General features: G+C 39.7%; 1 protein-coding gene across 1 annotated transcript; it reads right to left on the bottom strand.

The window, feature by feature from the left end:
- Positions 1-15,342: 15,342 nt before the first annotated feature.
- LOC117025009 (60S ribosomal protein L26-like) lies at positions 15,343-15,856 on the bottom strand. Its single transcript, XM_033110770.1, has one exon. The coding sequence runs from the start codon at positions 15,817-15,819 to the stop codon at positions 15,382-15,384; it is 438 nt and encodes a 145-aa protein (XP_032966661.1). The 5' UTR covers positions 15,820-15,856; the 3' UTR covers positions 15,343-15,381.
- Positions 15,857-20,850: the final 4,994 nt, after the last annotated feature.

Genomic DNA, 20,850 nt, shown 5'->3' with positions numbered 1-20,850 from the left:
TTTATTTTTATTTTTGTTTGGTGCTTAATAGAATTAAAGCATAGAGTAAAAATATGCCAAATCCCCCTTTTGCTCAAATCCTGCTCGTTAAATAGGAATGGGATAATGAATTCAAAAGGTTATTTTTCAACCAAGCTGATGTCAGTTTCTAATCTCCTGAGCTGCCTAACATGCTGAGAAGTGAAAAGATAACCCAGAAATAATGCCTAAGATTTTAAAAAAGTACATTTGATTTGATTTGACTTGGTTTGATAGGCTAGTTTTCCACAGGAAATGGAGAAAATGTGCTCCACACCTCTAGGACCCCTGGGTCTGTAAGCATAGGAGGCAGGTTTTTCAGCTAGATGAGGTCTCTTTGTCTATCCACAGAGGTGCTGGGGAGGGGAAAACAAGCCTGTGGGTGCCTCTTCCAGAATATTACACCAGGTACTTCACTTCCTTGTACCTTCAAGCCGAAATGTGCTCTGGAAGGAATTAATTTTCCCCTCAAGAGATGATTGCAGTGAGTGAAAGAAATATCTACCACTTTCATCTTTTCTAATTCCAAAGCAGCATAATGGAAGAACAGTCTCTGCTGGAGATCTCACCTTTTCTATATTAAAAACAAAAAATAAAAGGCAAGAGACGTGCCCTGAAATTTAACTTTCAGAAACTATTTTCACAAAAGCACGTACCCAAGCTGCTGTTCCCAACCTTGGGGACGAAGCTAATGGCATCAGTACCTTGAGTGAGGAGCACTGAAAAAATCATCTCTTTTGACTAATATGATAAACCTCAAGCTTATTCTACTCATTTTTCTCTACTGTAACGTTTCTGATAGTTTTATAAGGCTTTTCAAAAGGAATGATTTTAGGGTACATAAAAGGGTTCTTGCTAAGCATTTTGAGATGTAAGGGTAAAAGTTTCTATGAAAGAAAGGGGAAAAATGTTCAATTATTGCTGCTAGGAAACACTGAGTACTTCTTTCCTTGGAGATTCTTGGGAGTCATTAATTCCATTTAGATAACTATTAGTCATGACTCATGGTTACGTGGTCAGTAGATACTTTTCTAGACGGTTTTTGTGCTTTGTCATAAGCATAATGAGTTGTTCTTGGTGCAACATCAAATGTCCAGTTAAACATAAGAAAAGGGACAGAAGTCAGTAAAGGAGAAAGGCAGAGGCAAAGGGGTACCTGGTATGCTGAACAGATTCTAGTTGTTATAGAACTAGAAAGTTATAGAACAATTTAGATCGGTTGTCCACACAAAGAATTTACCAGAAGATTATCTCAATTGACGTTGGAGGCTTTGGGTTCTCAAATATTTCAAAGGATCCCATAACAGAAATGGCTCTTTATACAGGCATGGCTTTCATTGTAAGCACTATAAACAACTGCCTTTGTGGATTCGTAGCTGAAAATACAAAATAAACAAAGATTTGTCTTATTCCAACAAGCTTTGTCAGGAAGAGCACTTTCCATTACATCAAAGCACACACACCTCTTGCTAATTATTTCTTTCTCATCAGATAAGAAATGCTTTCTTTATCAAGGGACAGATAAGGATGTCCTCTAACTAGGTAGTTGTCCTTTTGACACTGGGTAATAGTATTCCAGTCTGGATTGACTATAGGCTAGTACAAGAATAGCAGCTAAAATGAAGTTAACAAATTGCCAGGAAAAAGATGCAGAATTTCAGAGGTACAATTTTTCTCTTGCCAAGATGTGGAGGCTCTTTTATTTTTTTCTGCAAAAGTCATTATAAGGTATAACCAATCTCCTCTTGGAATAATACTTCAGTTGTGGCTTTCCCCTGTGTCATGCAGGGCGGCCTGCGGGGTCTCAGCTCCCACTCCCCACATAAGAACGCAGGATACGGTGAGGCCAAAAAGGAACACCCACGGAGCCATAGATGGGGGAGTCACACCACTATATTCTCACTGGCGGCATCTGCCTCTCTGCAATCCGCTCTTGCAGGCTCAGCCACCACCTTCTTGCTAGCCCCCATTCTCTGCTAGCGTAGCCACGACAGTTATATTAGTGGCCAATGGCTCACTGGTTACAGCTGACGGCCAACTAGCCACAGCTGATGGCCATCCAATCCCAGTTGATGGCCATTTACTACCTGAGCCAGCACCTTTCTATGTGAGGCCGAGAGCCTGGAAACTGCTCTCTGGGGCTCTGTCCCTGCACCCTGCCAATCCAAAAAGGGTACACTTTTTTTTTTTTTTTGCATCTCAGTGTCTTCTACTGGACTTGTACTCAGTTTAATTGAAAAACAGAGCAAAGGTGAACGGTTTAAAACATATTACTATAGTACTTTGTCTACCTGCAGGTGGAAATAGGGCTTACGTTTCCTGGCTCTACTTTACTTCGTGTTCTTATTTCCTCAAAAAAAGAATAAGGCTGATAGTGACGCAGAGCTAGTTAACACATTTCTTACTTCAGCCTCCACTCCACCAGGTCCCAGTATAAGAATACACTGATTTTACATTGTACGTTTTTGTTGTTGTTCAAAATAGTGCACCCATTGCACATAGTAAGAGTTATGAGGGTGGTGGTAGTGATTGGAGTAGCCACAACAGTAGTAATTAAGGTTGATTGGAAAGATGCATTACAAATATTAATTAACATTTGCTTTCTAGATCCTAGTTGCTGGGCTGAGTACCTTCCATACTGTCGTGCGGGGAGGCCTGCACGGTCTCTGCTCCCGCTCCCCACATAAGAACGCAGGACATGGCTAGGCCAAAAAGGAACACCCACGGAGCCATAGGTAGGGGAGTCAAACCACTATACTCTCGCTGGCGGCTGGGTTGGAGACACAGGAAGCAGGAGCCACACAATTCTCAACCCTCACTGCGCCGCTTGCAGGCTCAGCCACCATCTTCTTGCTAGCTCCCCCTTTTTTTATGCTAGCGTAACCACAGCAGTTATATTCATGGCCAATGGCTCACTGGTTACAGCTGACGGCCAACTAGCCACAGCTGCTGGCCATTTGATCACAGTCAATGGCCATTTACTACCTGAGCCAGCACCTTTCTATGTGAGGCCGAGAGCCTGGAAACTGCTTTTTGGGGCCCTGTCCCCACACATACATTATCTAATTGAATCCTCACAATAACCTATGAGGTAGGTCATATTATTATACGGATTTTTCCAAAGAGGAAACCAAGGTATGAGAAGCTAATTAACTTGCTCGAGGTAACACAGCTGGTAAATGATGCAACACCAAGATTTGAATCCAAGTAGACTAACTCCAGAGCACCCCACTTTTAAGAGTTTTGACGTACTTCTGTCAGTGAATTAATAAATGAAGATAAAGAAGAACCTCCAAAATGCCATTCCCAAGGCCTCCCTTGTTATTATCAATGCTCTTTGAATTTCCAGGATGCCAACATTATCAAAATATTGTTAACACTAACACTTGGAAACGTGTCAAAGTGTCACATACATTTCTGGAAGCTAAGACATAATTTCCCAGAAGACCTACTGTCGTGCGGGGTGTCCGGCGGGGTCTCCGGTCCCGCCCCTCACACAAGAACGCAGGATATGGATAGGCCAAAAAGGAACACCCACGGAGCCATAGGTAGGGGAGTCACACCACTATACTCTCACTGGCGGCTGGGTTGAAGACACAGGAAACAGGAACAACACAATTCTCAACCCTCACTGCGCCGCTTGCAGACTCAGCCACCACCTTCTTGCTGGCCCCCATTCTTCCTCCTTGCTACTAGCCTAGCCACGGCAGTTATATTCATGGCTAATGGCTCACTGGTTACAGCTGACGGCCAACTAGCCACAGCTGATGGCCATTTGATCAGTCGATGGCCATTTACTACCTGAGCCAGCACCTTTCTATGTGAGGCCGAGAGCCTGGAAACTGCTTTCTGGGGCTCTGTCCCCACACCTACCTTGAAATTTGTGTGCAAATTATTATAATGAATATATTTGTATTGGGGTGGGTACTCCAACTGGAAAAAAAGAGAGAACATACTCCTTCCTTCGCGTATTCCCCTAAAGCTACATCGACAGCTCAGATAAGCCAACTAGGGTGGCAACAGAACTGGGACTATACTATCAGTTTCTTCACACGGGTCAGGAGCTGCCTGGGTGACGTGTACAAGATGGCAAAGGCTTTGCCATCTTCATCAACAAAACAGCCGTAGAAAGACTCTGCTTTGAAGAGTTTGCCTGAAAGTTACATAGTGTCAAATGGCTCAATCCTTCCACTCTGTCTTATTACAGTGGTCTTGGTGGTTGGCTCCCCCAAATCCATCCAACCCCAACTGGTGACCCACAGTGATGCCATTCTCCTTGCCGGTAGTTGGCTTAGAAGTGGAATCCAATTCAATCCTAGCCAAAGAACTTTTGGGAAAAGCTTCTCCTTCTTCCTTTGGATAAAGCCCTGCATGTTTCTGGAATCACAGCCATGAGGTCTACACATGGTAACAGTCAAAGTAAATAGAATTTCCAGAAAATGAAGCTAGGGCCTTGAGAGAACACACAGGAGCTGGCATACCTACGAAATTCCTCTTAAGTGAGATGAAAAAGTTCCTTCCATTTCCTTCCATTTAAATCAATTTGAGTCAGAGATTTCTGTTGCTCAAAACCTAAGTTGTCCTAACAGGTTCTCTTATCATTTAAAACTCAGAAATTGTTAATCATCACTAAGGATGTAGAAGGCATTCAGAATTGTGCTTATCTCTGTAGAAATTAGTACCTGCAAACAGCACGTAAACCAGCCAACCAAAAGCACCTCCACAGAAATCATTTTGAACAGTGTTTACAAGGAATGCCTGGGATGAATGAGAGGGAAAAAAGATCCTCTTCTCACTATCTGTTGCACATCTAAATACACAGAAGACAACAAAACAAAGCTAAAAGAATTTTTCATAAAGGTCACAAGTATGACTGAGACAACCTTCTTACGAACTCTCTTCACAGGGTTTTATACCATGAAAAGTATTTTCAAAGTACTTCCTGGGCATCACATTTGATGTTCACCACCACCCTGGGATTTAGCTGGACCTGTATTAACTTCCTTTAACAAATGAGGGAACTATGATTCAAAGAGATCAAATGATTTGCTCTTATTAAAGGCACATCAACAACTAAGACCCAGGTCCCCTGATTTGTGTCTCAATGCTTTTTCCATTGCCAACAACTGGGGGTCAGAACAGCGGAATGCAAAGGATCTGAGCTTTCGATTCCAGCTCTCCTCCTAAGTGCTACTCACTAAACATGTTACTTTAGCCAAATGACTTGTGCCTAGTACTTAACAGATGCTCACAGATGCCTCTCATTATGTTTATTGTTGTTCCAATAGCCCTCCTTATCCTCTGTCTTCATTGTGGCGCTACACAAACTCACAACCATGCATTAGAGAGTAAATATTAAATGTAAAGTCTTGCTGAAGTCAGACAAGTGACTTCGACCATGCTTACCTAAACTAAATCATTTCTGATTTTTAACATCATTACCTTTAGCCCTTGGAATCATAAATGACATTTACATGATTAAGTATGTTCATGTAATAGCTTTTATTATAATGGTGATTGCCTTGCTGTGTAATGTACTTATCAATAAAATGATAGGGAGTGAACTATTCCTAATGAGAAGAGTTTTCTTGCTCAGTTCCTGCTAACCCCTAGAAACGAGTCCAGACCACATCTGAGGTCTTTTCCACATTGTGTGGGCCCTGGTGGAACTGAGGGGATCCCAGGCTGCCTTGTTTTGGTATGAAGTCTGAGGGGGGCACAAGAAGGGCCAAAAAGTCTGGGCCGAAACCAGCTCCCCTTCACCTTGGTCTTTGCATGGACCTGAACTCACCAGGCAGTTCTGTTTTGGCCACACTCAGTATTGAACTGAATTGAGTTGCCTTCCGTCTAGCCTTGCATCACCAGAATAGGCCACTCTAGAAAAGCATACAGGAAAATTGGAAAGGGCAATTACCGTAGCAATGGACTCTAACCTCATTTTCCTCTCCTTTGATAATCTGGCTTATAGCTTTGAAGAATAAAAATTTCTCTTGTTTGTAATTTTTTTTCCCAAGATAAAACAGTGGTAACAATGCGAATAAAAATTCAAGTGGTCTAACTGGCCTTAGAATAACAAGGCATCTCGGTTTGTCCAGGATAGTACTGGTTTACACCTATTGTCCTGGCATAATTATAGTGCATTCCTTCTTTCTCAAAAGTGTCCTGGTTTGAACAATAAATTATGTGGTCCCCAAGATTTAGTTGCTTAGGAAATGACCATCTGATCTGTGGTCTAACTATTTATTGGTAACGCTGTACTCAAATCACTCCCATGAAGGCTCTTGTAGCAGAAAATTATCAATCCATTTTCACAGGGATGAGTTACTGTGATGTTTCACATCCTTTTTCTATCCCCTTTATCAGAAATATGTCAGAGAACTCTGCTTTAAAAGATTGTTCTATCATTTCATATAATGACTAATTTCCCTGGCATTGGCAAAGAATGAGATATGCAATGTAAATATAAAATCCATGAAATTGAACCTTTCTTTTCTGAAGACTTTTCAATGTCATGTTTATAGAACTTTTTGTGAAATGTACTGGATGGATTATACTGAACATAATTTTGCCTCTGATTGCTAATTCAAAGTCACCATAAAAGTTATTGATTGCATTGTGGAATGATGTGGTCACTGAAGTAATTAGCATTTTGCTTTCCGTTTTACTAGATTCCTTCTAACTCTGCTTTTCTTCCACATTCTCCCTTCCTGTCATTTCTCAAAGTGTCAGATGTTGGCAGTTCCCAACTCTTCCTCACAGCTTTTAATTCGTTATATGTTATAAATTAGAAAGAACTGCAAGTCTCTAAGAAAAACACCAAGTTTACTAAATCAGTAACCCCGATTTTGGATATGATTCTTAGTCAATTGGTTCTTACCAAAAAGTGGATGTCATCGAGTAAGACACAGCTCTGTGACTGTCATTGTCTTTCTCCTAAGGGGTCTATTCCAATAGTTCTCTGATCTTAGATATATTCTAGGTAGCAATTGGCCAAAATGCCCAGCCTCAAAAAGGGTGGGACATTATTAAACCACTGGCTTTCCTTTGTGAATTGGAATAAATAAAAAAATTTCTACAAAAGCCATTGCTTTCAGTAGAATGTTGAATAGCAATGGTGAAAATGGGTATTCTTGTCTTGTTCCCATTTTCACTACTGTTATTCAGTATTGTACTGAAAGTCCTAGCCAGAGTAATTTGGCAAGAAAAAAATAATAAAAGGCATCCAAATTGGAAAAGAAGAATTAAAACTATATTTATTTACACATGGCATGATTCTATATATAGAAAATCCCAAGAATCTATCCAAAAATGACAACCGCTAATAAACAAATTCAGTAAAGTTGCAGGGTATGAGACCAACATACAAAATTATCTGTGTCTTTATACATCATGAATTAACAATCCAAAAAGAAAATTAAGAAAACAATTCTGTTTACAATAGTATACAAAAGAATAAAAACCTAGCAATAAAATTAGACACAGACGTGAAAGACTAATACACTGAAAACTATAAAATATTACTAAAAAAATTTTTAAAAAACCTAAATAAATAGAGAAACATCCAGTGTTCATGGGTAGGAAAACTTAATACTTTTAAGGTAGCAACACATCTCAAAGCAATCTACACACTAAACGCAGTTCCTATTAAAAGTCCAATGGCCTCTTTTGGAGAAAAGGAAAGACTATCCTCAAGTCTATACAGAATTGCAAGTGTCTCTGAATAGCTAAAACAATATTGATGAAGAAAAAAAGAGTTGGAAGACACACACTTCCTGGTTTCAAAACTAACTAGAAAGCTACAGTAATCAAAACAGTACGGTCCTGGCATGAAGTTAGACATATAGATGAATGGAATAGAATTGATAGTTCATAAATAAACTCAAACATCTATGGCCAATCGCTTTTTGACAAGGGTGCCAAGATCATTCAATGAGGCCAGAACAGTTTGTTCAACAAATGGTTCTGAAAAAAGTATATAAACACATGCAAAGATCCCTACCTCACTCCATAATCAAAACATAAGTCAAAATTGATCAATGACCCAAACATAAGACCTAAAAATAAAAAAATTTTTGGAAGAAAATACGGTAAACTTCATGACCTCAGATTTGGCAATAGATTCTTAGCTTTGACACCAAAAACATGAGCAACAAAAGAAAAAACTGGGTAAATTCAACGTCATAAACATTAGAACATTTGGGGCATTAGCAGGCGTTATCAAGAAAGTAAAAAAGACAACTTACAGAATAGGAGACAATATCTGCAAATCATGTACCTGATAAAAGTTTAATATCCAGAATATCAACAACTGTTATAACTCAACAACAAAAAGACAAACAACCAAATTAAAAACTGGACAAATAATTTTACAGACATTTCTCCAAACAAGATATACAAATAGCCAACAAGCACATGAAAAGATTTGCAACATCACTGGTCACTAAGGAAATACAAATCAAAAGCACAATAACATACTACTTCACATCTACTAGAACAGCTACAACAAAATAATAATAGTAATAATAAATCAGTGATGACAAAAATGAAAAGAACACTTGTACATTGCTGGTGGGAATTTAAAATGAAGCAGCCACTGTAGAAAACAGTTTGGTGTTTCCTCAAAAATTACCATATGATCCAGCAATTCCACTCCTAGGTATATGCCCAAAAGAACTGAAAACAGATGTTCAGACAAAAACTGTTCACTTGTTCACTATTAATAGTAGCCAAGAAGTAGAAACAACAAAAATGTTGAAAAAGGGATCAAAGGATAAATAAATGGTGGTATTGCCATACAATGAAATATTATTCTGCCAATAAATACAATGAAATACTGACATGTGCTATGTCATATATGCACCTTGAGCTCGTCATGCTATGGGAAATAAGCCAGGCACAAAATATTGTGTTATTATACAGTTCTTTTATATGGAATATCCAAAATAAGCAAATCCATAGAGGCAGAAAGCAGGTAAGTGGTTCCCAGAGGATTAGGGGAGAAGGGAATCAGGAATAATTACTCAATGTACTGTTCTTGTAGAGTGATGAACAAGTTTTGAAACCAGAGAGAGGTGGTAACTATATGACATTGTGAATGTACTAAATGTACTGAATTGTGCACTTCCAAATGGTTACCTGTATAGTTTGTGAATTTCCCTTCAACTTTTCAAAAGCCATTACTTTGTTGGTAAATAATAGTATATTTCTTAAGTTCCGGTCTAATGTTCCTAGTTCTCATATTCTCTCACATTAAATATCAATCACATTGTCTTTTTAAAAATCACTTTCAGGGACAAAAAATTTTTTAAAGTGATAAACATGTCTCTTTTAAAGCTACTTGATAGTAAACTGTCCAAAGAATTCACTAAAAGTAGATGACAAATAGAGGCAATTTCCTGCTGATGTTTTAAGAAGTTGTGTTCACAGTATACATATTGACATGAATCCAAACACAGAAAATTCCATATTGGAGCTTAATATATCTACTGAATGTTTTTAAGGACTTGATTGTCTCAGTCTAAGAAAGAAGCAAGAACAGCAATCACCCCCAACTCTCAGTATCACCAAGAGAATATTCTTCCATATTCCAGGAGAGCCTGAAATGTAAGCAACAGTTAAGGGGGAAGTGCAAAGAGGAGGGGGAAAGAAAAAAGTGAAAAGAAGCATATAAACAAGAGATGTCTACTGGGAAATGGATTTCTTCAACAGCATCTCAACTAAATGACAAATTTCCTATCTTGAACTAAATGCCTTTCAATAAAGTCCAGTCCAGGAGGTCAGGGCAAAAAAGCCTAACACCACTTGCTGAAAAGGAACTCCTTGTAGATTAGTAGGAAATAATTTGGCCAAAAGCAATCTAAGAGAGACAACCACTGGATCAAAAGTATTTGAAAGCACATCTCCATCTGAAGGTTTTTCTCATATTGATATTCAGGGAGCAGCATGGAGCAATTAATAATTTACCATGTTAATCATTTTAAAGGGTACGATTCAGTGTCACTTCGTACATTCACAATGTTTTGCAGCCACCACCACTACCAAGTTCCCCACCATTTTCATCACTTCGAAAGGAAACTTCCTACTCATTTAGCATTCTCCTCCCCTTCAGCCCTGGGCAACCACTAATCTGCTTTCTATCTTTGTAGATTTACCCTTCTTGGACATTTTGTATAAATAGAATCATGCCCTAGGTGAACTTTTGTGTCTGGTTTCTTTCAGGTAGCATAAAGTTTTCAAGGTGCATCTATGTTGCAATATGTATCAGTTCTTCTTTCCTTATTATGACTAACAAATAGTCCATCATATAAATATATCACAATTTGTGATCCCTTAAAGGACCTTTGCATAGTTTCCACATTTTGGCTATTGTGACTACTGCTGCTATGAAATTTTATGTACAAGTTTTTGTTTGAACATCTGTTCCCAATTTGGGGAAGTATATACCTAGGAGTAGAATTGTTGGGTTATATGGTAATTCTATGTTTAACTTATTAAGGAACCACCACGCTGTTTTCCACAGTGGCTGTACCATTTTACACTCCCAGTAGCAATGTTGAGTCACAATTTTTATGTCTTTGAGTCTGGGGGTCCATTTTATAGTCATTTAGAAAGGGTTTTATACTGATAAACGATTTTTAAAGTTTGTTTTCTACCAATGATGCATGTTTTGCACTATTTACAATAGCAAAAAGTAAGAAATAATTTAAATGTCAACTATATGAGACTGTTTAAATCAAGCATAGAAAAGTTGTTTTTCAAATTTCTTATTACTGTATCTAGTGATTTTTTTTTAATATAGACAAATGATAACTTAACTCACCATTTCCCAAGATCATTTGGCAAAGAAACACTCTTAAATCCTAACAGGAGTTAAGATGAAAAACTATCTTGAGTTGCTATAAGAAATGGTCCCAAATTTATTTGAGATTTGTAAACTTTTTTAATAGGCAAAAATAAATTGAGAAATAAAAAGTTTTAATGTGTTACTAAATTCAATCTTGATGTAAGAGGGAGCATGAATAAAAACTAATAAGAAAACCTAATCTGCACTGACAATTTACTACATACCAGACCCGCACTAAACACTTTACATTTCACCCTCAAAACAATGCTTTGAAATATCTGCTACTGATTGTTTTATTCCGTGAATAAGAAAACAAAAGTTTGTTGGGATTAAGTAATGTTCAAAGCGAGGATATGTATCTAGAGTCTGGATTTGAACTCATTTTGTTATACTAAATCCTGAGATCTCAACAGCTATGCCGTACTCCAAGCTCATATATTTTGTTTTCACTGCAGTATTATAACATATATAAACATTCTATTTCTGACAGATACACTCTAGCACACGGACAGACATGAACTGCTGGTGTTATAATATTTGGGTCATCGTAAATTAGGCTGTTTTAAAATGTATAGATTATCTTGAATAATTTTTCAGAAACCAAAGACACTGATTATTAATATTCTTTGGGGGGGGATTATTGGGGAACAGTGTGTTTCTCCAGGGCCCATCAGCTCCAAGTCGTTGTCTTTTGATCTAGTTGTGGAGGGCGCAGCTCACTGGCCCATGTGGGAATCGAACCTGCAACCCTGTTGTTCAGAGCTCATACTCTAACCAACTGAGCCATCCGGCCGCCCCTTAATCGTCTCTTTAAAGCATTCCTGATTCAGCTCATTTATAGTAGACATGGTTTGAGTACCACAGCATCTCACTTTTCTGTTTAAACTTCTCTCAACTATAGATCTTGGGAAGTGAGTTTGTGTGACATAATTGGTTAGCAGCCTTGAGACCTGCAATAACGTGACTAACATAGATTGAAATTAAAAGACAGAATACGTAGCATAGATCTCTGATCTTCAAAGAGAGAATTCATGTCAACTTGACAGCCGATAAAGGGCTGTCTCTCTGCTGTTGACAGATGGAATGTCATATGTGTTAAGCAGTCTTCTTACATTTGATTTTTGAATTGAATTTAGAGGGCAAAAAGTCCACGGCTAGTATCTCCTTTTACAGACTGACCTATGGTATCTCGTGGAATCCTTTAGGGAAATTTTAAAAGTAATTTAGAATTAAGACTCACTTAAGTGAGAAGCCATCAGTGAATAACACTGATGAACAGGGAACTCAGATGCTGCATCCAGCTGACGTTTGCTTTCATCTTTCACTTAAAACATAGTGATTAATTCTCAATAGTGATGCTTTATTTCATTCACTACCTGTATCTGGTGGCACCCACTAATACAGTTTTGTTTTTGTTTTTTGGGGGGAAGCTGCAGGAGAAGGTAAAACGTAACTTACTTTCTGATTTTTTGAAATAAAGAAAAAGTATGGGGAAGTCATTTAGGCCCATTCAGAATTTAAACTATTTACAGACAAATTTAATTGTACCTAAATCCTGATGGAGTTGTCACAATTTGACGTTATCCAGAATTAGAAGTCTATTTTCCTTCATTCGAGTAATGAAAATATTGCAGACAAGAGAGGCTAAAAAGAGTTGAGCAGTTAATACGACCAGAAGTCTTAATGCTTCAAAAGTACCAATAATAATATTTTGTCTCCATGGAGCAGCTCTCAGCCAAGAAGCTCAAAGCTGAATGCAGTCAGAAATACAAGGGCCCCCAAAATGTTCTTGAGGTGCACAGACCATCATTTCATGTGGTGACAGCTGACACTGGCATTGGGTGTTAGAGCAGAGTGGGATAAAAGAATGCCACAGAAGAAACAGTGATGTCCCCAGATTCCCTCCCATGCTCTCAGCAGGCCTCCAGCCCAGCGCCTCATGCTCCAGAGGAAATGTTGTCCTCTCGTTCAACAGAAGTCTCATATCCTCAGCACTCGGACTGACAGCCATCTTCCCCAACAAGATAGGTGTCTGACAGTTTTGCACCCAGCTTGGTCAATATTGCACTTCTCCGAATGGTAATTGATTTGAAAAGGACTCCAATAATTCCAAAGGGCTGGGTCTCCAGTAAGGAGAATCCTAGCTAAGTGGTGCAACGAATCCAGTGGGTTAGAAAGGACACAGATCTGGACGACAGGAATGTGACCCTCTTAAAACTGGACCACAACACAATCTCCCTGGGCCTCAATTCCATCATCAGCAAAGCAAGGATGAAGGATGGTTGCCAAGGTCTCTTCTAATTCTAGCAACTGAAGATGCTGAGAAGACTGTGGCTCCTGCCCAATTCTGGTGAGCCAGGGGATAGCCCTGCCTGTGGGACACATATGCCGAGAGGGGATATGACTAGGCTGTAAGCACAGGGTGAGTCAGCCTGGAAGTTAGGAAAGACCAGCCAGCAGGAACTCAGCCCACACTGGGTAAAGACGTGTGGGTGATGGAGAACACTCTCTCACCCCAAATCCCTCACCACCTTCATTGCCATCATCAGAGATGAGTTGCAATAGTAAAAAAAACATTTAGAAGGCAAAGGTGGTCATTAAGCCCTGTTATTACAAAGTGGACCCTACTGTTTTCCACAGTCCATTAGCTTTACCTGAATTTCCCTTTTATTTAAGTCTCTTGACTATGTGCTAAGGATGCCCTGACTTATGACTAGAGTCAAATGATTGATACAGTAAAGAGAACACTGGGCAAGTTCTCAGGTAATTCTGTTTCTATTTCCTGCAAGGCAGAAAGTAACACTTTTTATTAAAACATCATAAACTACAACCTGACCATGTGACTGAAATCTTGTGTTTAGCCTTAGCAAACCTCTTTGCCTATACACCTGGTTTTCAACTTGAGCTGATGAGTAAAGCGTTTTATTATGTGCTTGTTTTTAATAGTGAAAAGTTTATGACAGTGGGTGAGTAGGTTTCGTAATTTTTGTTCGTAATAGAAGCCACAGCTAGATATTTAAAGCAAATGTGGCAGGCTAACAACTTCTCCTTTCTGTGGTTAAAATGATAGGAAGTGATTTATAAACCGTCATCAGGGTTAACTCAGCTAAGCAACACTGTCTTTTCTCTCATTTCACTGGCATGGTTTTAAATGTTTGGAAAACTAAAACAAAAAAACATAATCTTCAAACAAGATTCACAACACAAAAAGGTCAGAAATATTAAACGGGTGTTTAGATGTATATAACCTTTCAAAAATTTGGACTTAGATGTATAATGAAAAGTTATCTCAGGTATTGGTGGTCTGTAACTAAAATCTTTGGGGGCATAAGCTAATTGCTGGAGAAAGCTAGGAGACTCTGAAAAGAAGCTGATATTATTTTACTAACCTCTAAAAGTCAGATATAGGCTACACCTGAATGCAAAATACCATGCAACAATTGCTATGAAAAATTGGTAAAACAGTAAAGACTTTATTGCTTTCTGAAGATCAAGCCTCTTTTCCAACAATTCATTCATTCAGGTAGACATCACCACCTTCTTGATTTTGGCCCAGCTTTTGTCCCTTCACAGAAAATGTGGGCCCAGCTTTCTCCCTGGCCCACATTCTATTAAAGAGTTTTGTGGAAAACAACTAATTCAAGTGAGGTTTATATCTTACATAATAGAGATTCTTAAATATCTGTTCATTTATTGTCCTATAATTTTATTCCATACCATGCATGTTAACCAAGGAGTATTGTTTTGGCCCAAAATAGAATAACATATTTAAATGTCATTAGAAATACGTGGATAAAAATCTAGGTGTATTAACATTATCATATTAATAAAATTTAATTGCTAAACTTATTCGAAATATAAGACATATAATAAGCTTTCATATGACAGTGGCCACATAGCCACCATCTCTAAGAATTAAGAAAAAAGAAATGTTCAAAAATCTCATACATGGATGAATGAATTATAAAATGACAACACCATAGAAAATTACAGACCATTAAAAAAATGAATCGGAGTTATGCCAATTCAGAAGGTGCAGTAAATACAAAAGATAAAAGGCAGAAATATGTTCATAGCATGATCCCATTACAAAAATGTGTGTAAATGTAGTTACATAGGTATGTGTCTAAATGTTTCCATGCAAGTGTATGATATATACATGTCCATATTCATATTCATATATATTTGCATGTGGTCACACAGGAAAAAGAACTAAAGCGTACACACCAGACTGCTAACATTTTACATGGGAAAGTGGAAGGTGTGGTGATACAGGGAGAACGAAAAGGGTGGAAGCCAAAGGAAAAAAAAGACTGCACCAAAAAAAATGATTTTATTTGTGTTAAAGAACTTGAGAAAACAGGAGATTTATGTCTACTGACTTCTAGGGATGGCTGTGGAATACTAAAAGTTAAGTTGCAAAGTAATGCATCTTGTGTGACCCTCTTTTGTTTTTTTGTTTTTTATTTATTTTTTTTTCGTTTTAACAGTTTTTAATGAAAGCTGTATATAAGATTACTTTATTCCTGCATCTTCTCAATTGTTTCTTCCTTATATTTGCCCTTTTCCTTTCCCACTTGGCGAGATCTGGCTTTCCGTTCAAGGACCTTTTTGCTGTCTTTGTCCCGCTTTAGTCTGGTGACAACCACCTTGCTGGGGTGAATGCCCACATGAACTGTCGTGCCATTAGCCTTCTCCCGCTGCACTCGTTCAGTGTAGATGACATATTTCTTCCTGTAAACCTGGACTACTTTGCCAATTTGCTGCCCTTGGTAGTGTCCTCGGACAACCTGAACTTCATCATCCTTTCGGATGGGCATGGATCGAACATTGTACTTCTGTCTCAGCTCTTTGGAAAGAGGAGAAGACATAATCTTCCTGCAAATGTGGGAAGGTGCATTGAAATGTCTTTTACGGTTCTTGCTCCGGTCAGAAGTCACAAAGGGGTTGAACTTCATTTTGGCCGCTGGCGCTTCAGCGATGGCCGCAAAAGGGAAGAGTGTTTTTTTATTTTTAAGGATCGCTTTTTTTCATTTTATAAAATGAACACTTTCTCATCACAAAATCTATCAGAAAACAGAAAAGCAGAAGGGGAAAATCAACATTATCTATAGTTCTAATAACCAGTGCAACCACAATCAAGTTCTCACCGCACATCCTTCCAGGTTTTGTTATTATGGAAAATGTGATCATGTGTACTATACTATAATCTTCCTTTACTGAGTCAAAATAAATCCTTAATAACACCTGGTCAGGTGTTCCATCCTCACTGACTGTCCTCCTGTGTCTCCAGCACATTCTCCTTTAGCTTATAGCCTGAGGAGTCCTCCAGCCTCTGCTGAAGGTCTGCTTCCCTCACAATAGCGATACATGCCCTGACCTACTGGCCTGAAACTCAGCTGCCTTCTGCATGTCCAGCCCCACCTCCAACACCAGGAGCATGAGGGAACTTCTAGGCAACCACTTACACCCCTCCAGAGCAAGAGCAACTCAGGCTAATGAAATCCCAGCATGCTCTGTGTTTCCTAGTTTCCTGCCATGTGGGAGTCCCCAGGTTCATGAGGGAGCAGCCTGCAAGACAATCTCTTCCCAAAGCTCCAAACCTAAAGTTGACGCAAAAGCCCCACAGTCTCAGCATCTCCTCCACGCACTGACACCTTTCCTTTCTCTGGATTCTCCCCCAGGAAGATATAATCAACACAATGTAGAGAAAAGGAACCCATGCACACTGTTGGGAGGGATGTAATCTGGTGAAGCCACTCTAGAAAACAGTCTGGAGATCCCTCAAAAAATTAAAAATAGAACTACCATATGATCCAACTATTCCACTTCTGGGGATACATCCAAAGGAAATGAAATCACTGCCCCGAAGAAATAGCTGCACCCCCATGTTCATTACAGTATTAGTCACAATAGCCAAGATATGGAAACAACTGAAGTGGCCATCAACAAGTGCGTAAATAAAGAAAATGTGGTCTACATGTACAATGGAATGTTACTCAGTCTTAACAAAAAAAAAAAAAAAAAACAAGCAAACCATGCCATTTCCGACAACATGAATGAACCTAGAAGACATTATGCTAAGGGAAATAAGGCAGCCACAGAAAGAAAAATACTTCCTGTCTTACTTATATGTGCAATCTGAAATAGAGAGTAGAGAGAAATCCAAGGTGGCAGAGTAGATAAACATTGTACAGGCCTGTGCCCTTCTGTGAACACATTAAAATTACAACTAGCATATAGAACAATCAACCTGGAGAACCATCTGAAGTCTAGCTGAACAGAAGTCCTATAACTACAAGTATAAAGAAAAAGCAATGTGGAGACCGGTAGAAGGGGCGGAGATACTCAAGGGGCCCCAAACCTCCCTGTGGCGGTTGAGAATTAGGAGGAATATATAAGCCACAGAGGTTCCCTGCAAAGGAGCGAGGGACCCCAGCCCCACACACCAGGCTTCCCAATCCAGAGTACTGAAGCCAGGAAAAAGAGGCCCCACAACATCCAGCTGTGAGAAACAGTGGCGATTAAACCATTCAGGTGGGACAGAAGGCTGCGGAAAACCCAGACGTCCTCTTAAACAGCCCGCGCATAGATTCACTCGCTCGCAAGCACTCGCCTTGGGCTCCAGCGAAGGGACAGTGACTCAGGGGCTTTGGAGACATGCTTCAGGAGGAAGGACTGGAGGACAACTGGCATTGTCCTGGTGAGCAGTTTTTCTCCCATGCAGCCGGCAGGTGAGCGCCATCTTTCCTGTGTTGAGCCCACCCCCACAGGCCAAATCCGAATCTGATTGGCCTGGTGAGCTCCGCTTCTCTGCCCTGCTGACTCAGCTGGGACCCCACTCCACCCAACTCGAGAAACACCTGAGGCACTTTGTTAGGAGCAGATAGCCCCACCCACATGGCACTCTTTTCTTGGAAAACTATCAGAGTCCACGGGCCCCAGGCAGGCAGAAACTCACTTTGGTGAGCTCTGAGAATTTTGCTGAGTCACTCCAGGCTCAGCACTGGCACCAAACCAGAATCTACATAAACTTGGTGACCATAAGTCTTCCCACTCTAGTGACTACCTGAGACCTGCCTCCCCAAACTTTCGTACTGCGTGAGGCTTTATCAGTGGCTGAAACTTAAGGGAGCCGGCAGGTGGCAGCAGGGCTCCAGGTGTCCTGGCCTTTTGTGGAGTTGCCACAGGCCTCGTACTGGTGGCAGCCCACCTCAGTTTGAAGTGTTGCCTCTCCCACACACATCCAGGTTTAGCACAGGCAACAAACAACTGCAGATCACTGTGTAGCTCCTACCACATAGTCCCAGGCTGGTCACAAGCAGTGGGTGACCTGGGACTGCACTGGAGGCCCTCCCAAGAGGCCCCAGAATGAATATACTTGGAATTGGCTTCTGACCACAGCAGAGCACCACCCAATTAGCCCTACAAGTGGTATGTACAAAGGGTGGTCTCAACAGTCACCAGAGCCTGCTGGGGTGAATCCCACTCACTGGGGTAAGCCTCCCTCACAGAACCCCATAAGCTGTTGATGTGGCCAAACCCCACAGCCAGTCAGCCTGAGGGTCAATCCTACCACTGATGTGCCAAACCAATAGCAATCAAGGCTGAACTATAACAGGAGGGCACACACAAGGGATACTCCTGGGACACCCAGCAGAAGTGACCAGGGAGACTGTGCCACTGGGCCCCACAGGACACCTACTACATAAGGCCACCCAGCCAAGACTGGGAGACATAGCAGATTTACTTAATGCATAGAAACAAACAGAGAGAGGCAGCCAAAATGAGGAAACAAAGAAAAATAATGTCCCAAATGAAAGAACAGGAGAAAAATCCAGAAAAAGAACAAAACAAAATGGAGGCAGGCAACCTGCCAAAGACAGAATTCAAAACAATGGTTGTAAGGATGCTCAAGGAACTTAGTGAGAATTTCAACAAAGAGATCGCAAGCATAAAAAATAACATAGAAACCATAAAAAAAGAATCCGTCAGAAGTGAAGAATACAATAACAAGTGAAGAATGCACTAGAAGGAATCACCAGCAGACTAGATGAAGCAGAGGCTCAAATCAGTGATTTGAAAGACAAAGTAGCAGAACACACCCAATCAGAACAGCAAAACATTTTACAAAATAGTAATAAAACTTTAAAAAAGGAGGATAGTTTAAGAGACCTCTGGGACAACATTAAGTGTAACAACATTTGCATCATAGGGGTACCAGAAGGAGAAGAGAGAAAGCAAGGGATTGAGAACCTATTTGAAGAAGTAATGACTGAAAACTTTCCTAACCTGGCAAAGGAAATAGACATACAAGTGAGGAAGTGCAGAGAGTCCCAAACAAGATGAACCCAAACAGGCCCACACCAAGACACATTATAATTAAAATGGCAAAGGTAGAATCCAAAAGCCATAAGAGAAAGGCAACTAGTAACTTATAAGGGAGCTCCCATAAGATTGGCTGCTGATTTCTTAGCAGAAAATTTGCGGGTGAGAGGGATTGGTACAAAATATTCCATGTGATGAAAAGCAAGGAGTTACAACCAAAGGTACTATACCCAGCAAGGCTATCATTTAAAATTGAAGGACAGATTAAGAGCTTCCCAGACAAGAAAAAGCTAAAGGAGTTCATCACAACCAAACCAGTATTACAAGGAATGTTAGAGGGAATTCTTTAAAATGGAAAAAAAAAATGAAAATTACGAATAATAAAATGGCAATAGCTACATATCTATCAACAATTACTTTCAATGTAAATGGACTAAATGTTCCAATCAAAAGACATTGGAGGGCTGACTAGATAAGAAACAAAACCTTTACATAAGCTGCCTACAAGAGACTCACTGCCAACTGAAAAACACAAACAGATAGAAAGTAAGGGGATAGAAAATGATATTTCATGAAAATTAAAACAAAAACAAAAAAGGGCAGGGTAGCAATATTTATATCAGACAAAATAGACTTTAAACCAAAGTCTATAAGAAGCAACAATGAAAAATCCAGTAATCCCATTTCAGTGTTTATCTGAAGAAACCCAAAACGCTACTTCGAGGGGCCATGTGCATCTATATGTTCCTTGCAGCATTGTTTACATGGTCAAGATGTGGAGGCAGCCTGGGTGTCTGTTGATGGATGAACGGATAAAGAGGAGGTGGTACATATATACAATGGAATATTGCTCAGCCTTGGAAGGGAGTGGGTTCTTGTCATCTGTGGCAGCATGGATGGACCTGGAGGAAACTGTGCTCAGTGGAATATATCAGAGCAAGACAGACGCAGTGTCATTTCGCTTGTATGTGGAATCTAAAAATAATAGCAAACAAAACAGAAACAAACTCATAGATACAGAAAACATTTTCGTGGTTGCCAGATGGGAGAGGTGTTGGGCGTGTGGGTGAAGAAAGGGGAAGGGATTAAGAAGTACAGATTGGTTATTACAAAGTTGTTATGGGGATGTAGGGTCTAGCATAAAGGATATAGTCAATAATATTGTAGTAACTGTGTATGATGTCAGATGGGTACTAGATTTGTTGGGGTGATAGATGGAAGGGGGTTGGGGAGCAGGGAGAAAAAGGTAAAGGGATTAAAAAGTACAAATTGGTAGTTACAAAACAGTCATGGGGATATAAAATAAAGCGTAGCGAATATAGTCAATGGTATGGTAATAACTATGTATAGTGCCGGGTGGGTCACTTCTTAAATTATATAAATGTTTAACCACTATGCTGTACACCTGAAATTAACATAAAATAATATCGAAGGTCGTCTGTAATTGATAAACTTAAAAAGGGGGGAGAAAGGGAAGGGGAATAAGAGGTTCAAATTTCCAGGTATAAAACAAATAAGTCATGGCGATGTAACGTACAGCATGGGGAATATAGTCAATATTATCGTGAGAACATAGTACAGTGTCAAATGGTTGCTGGACTTATGGTGCTCACTTCTTTAGGTATATAGACGTTGAATAACTATGGTGTACCCCTAAAACT

This window comes from Rhinolophus ferrumequinum, chromosome 7, assembly GCF_004115265.2.
Source record: "Rhinolophus ferrumequinum isolate MPI-CBG mRhiFer1 chromosome 7, mRhiFer1_v1.p, whole genome shotgun sequence".
NCBI lineage: Eukaryota > Metazoa > Chordata > Mammalia > Chiroptera > Rhinolophidae > Rhinolophus > Rhinolophus ferrumequinum.
Note: the sequence above shows the minus strand (reverse complement) of the source record. Positions and strands in the feature narration are given on the sequence as shown.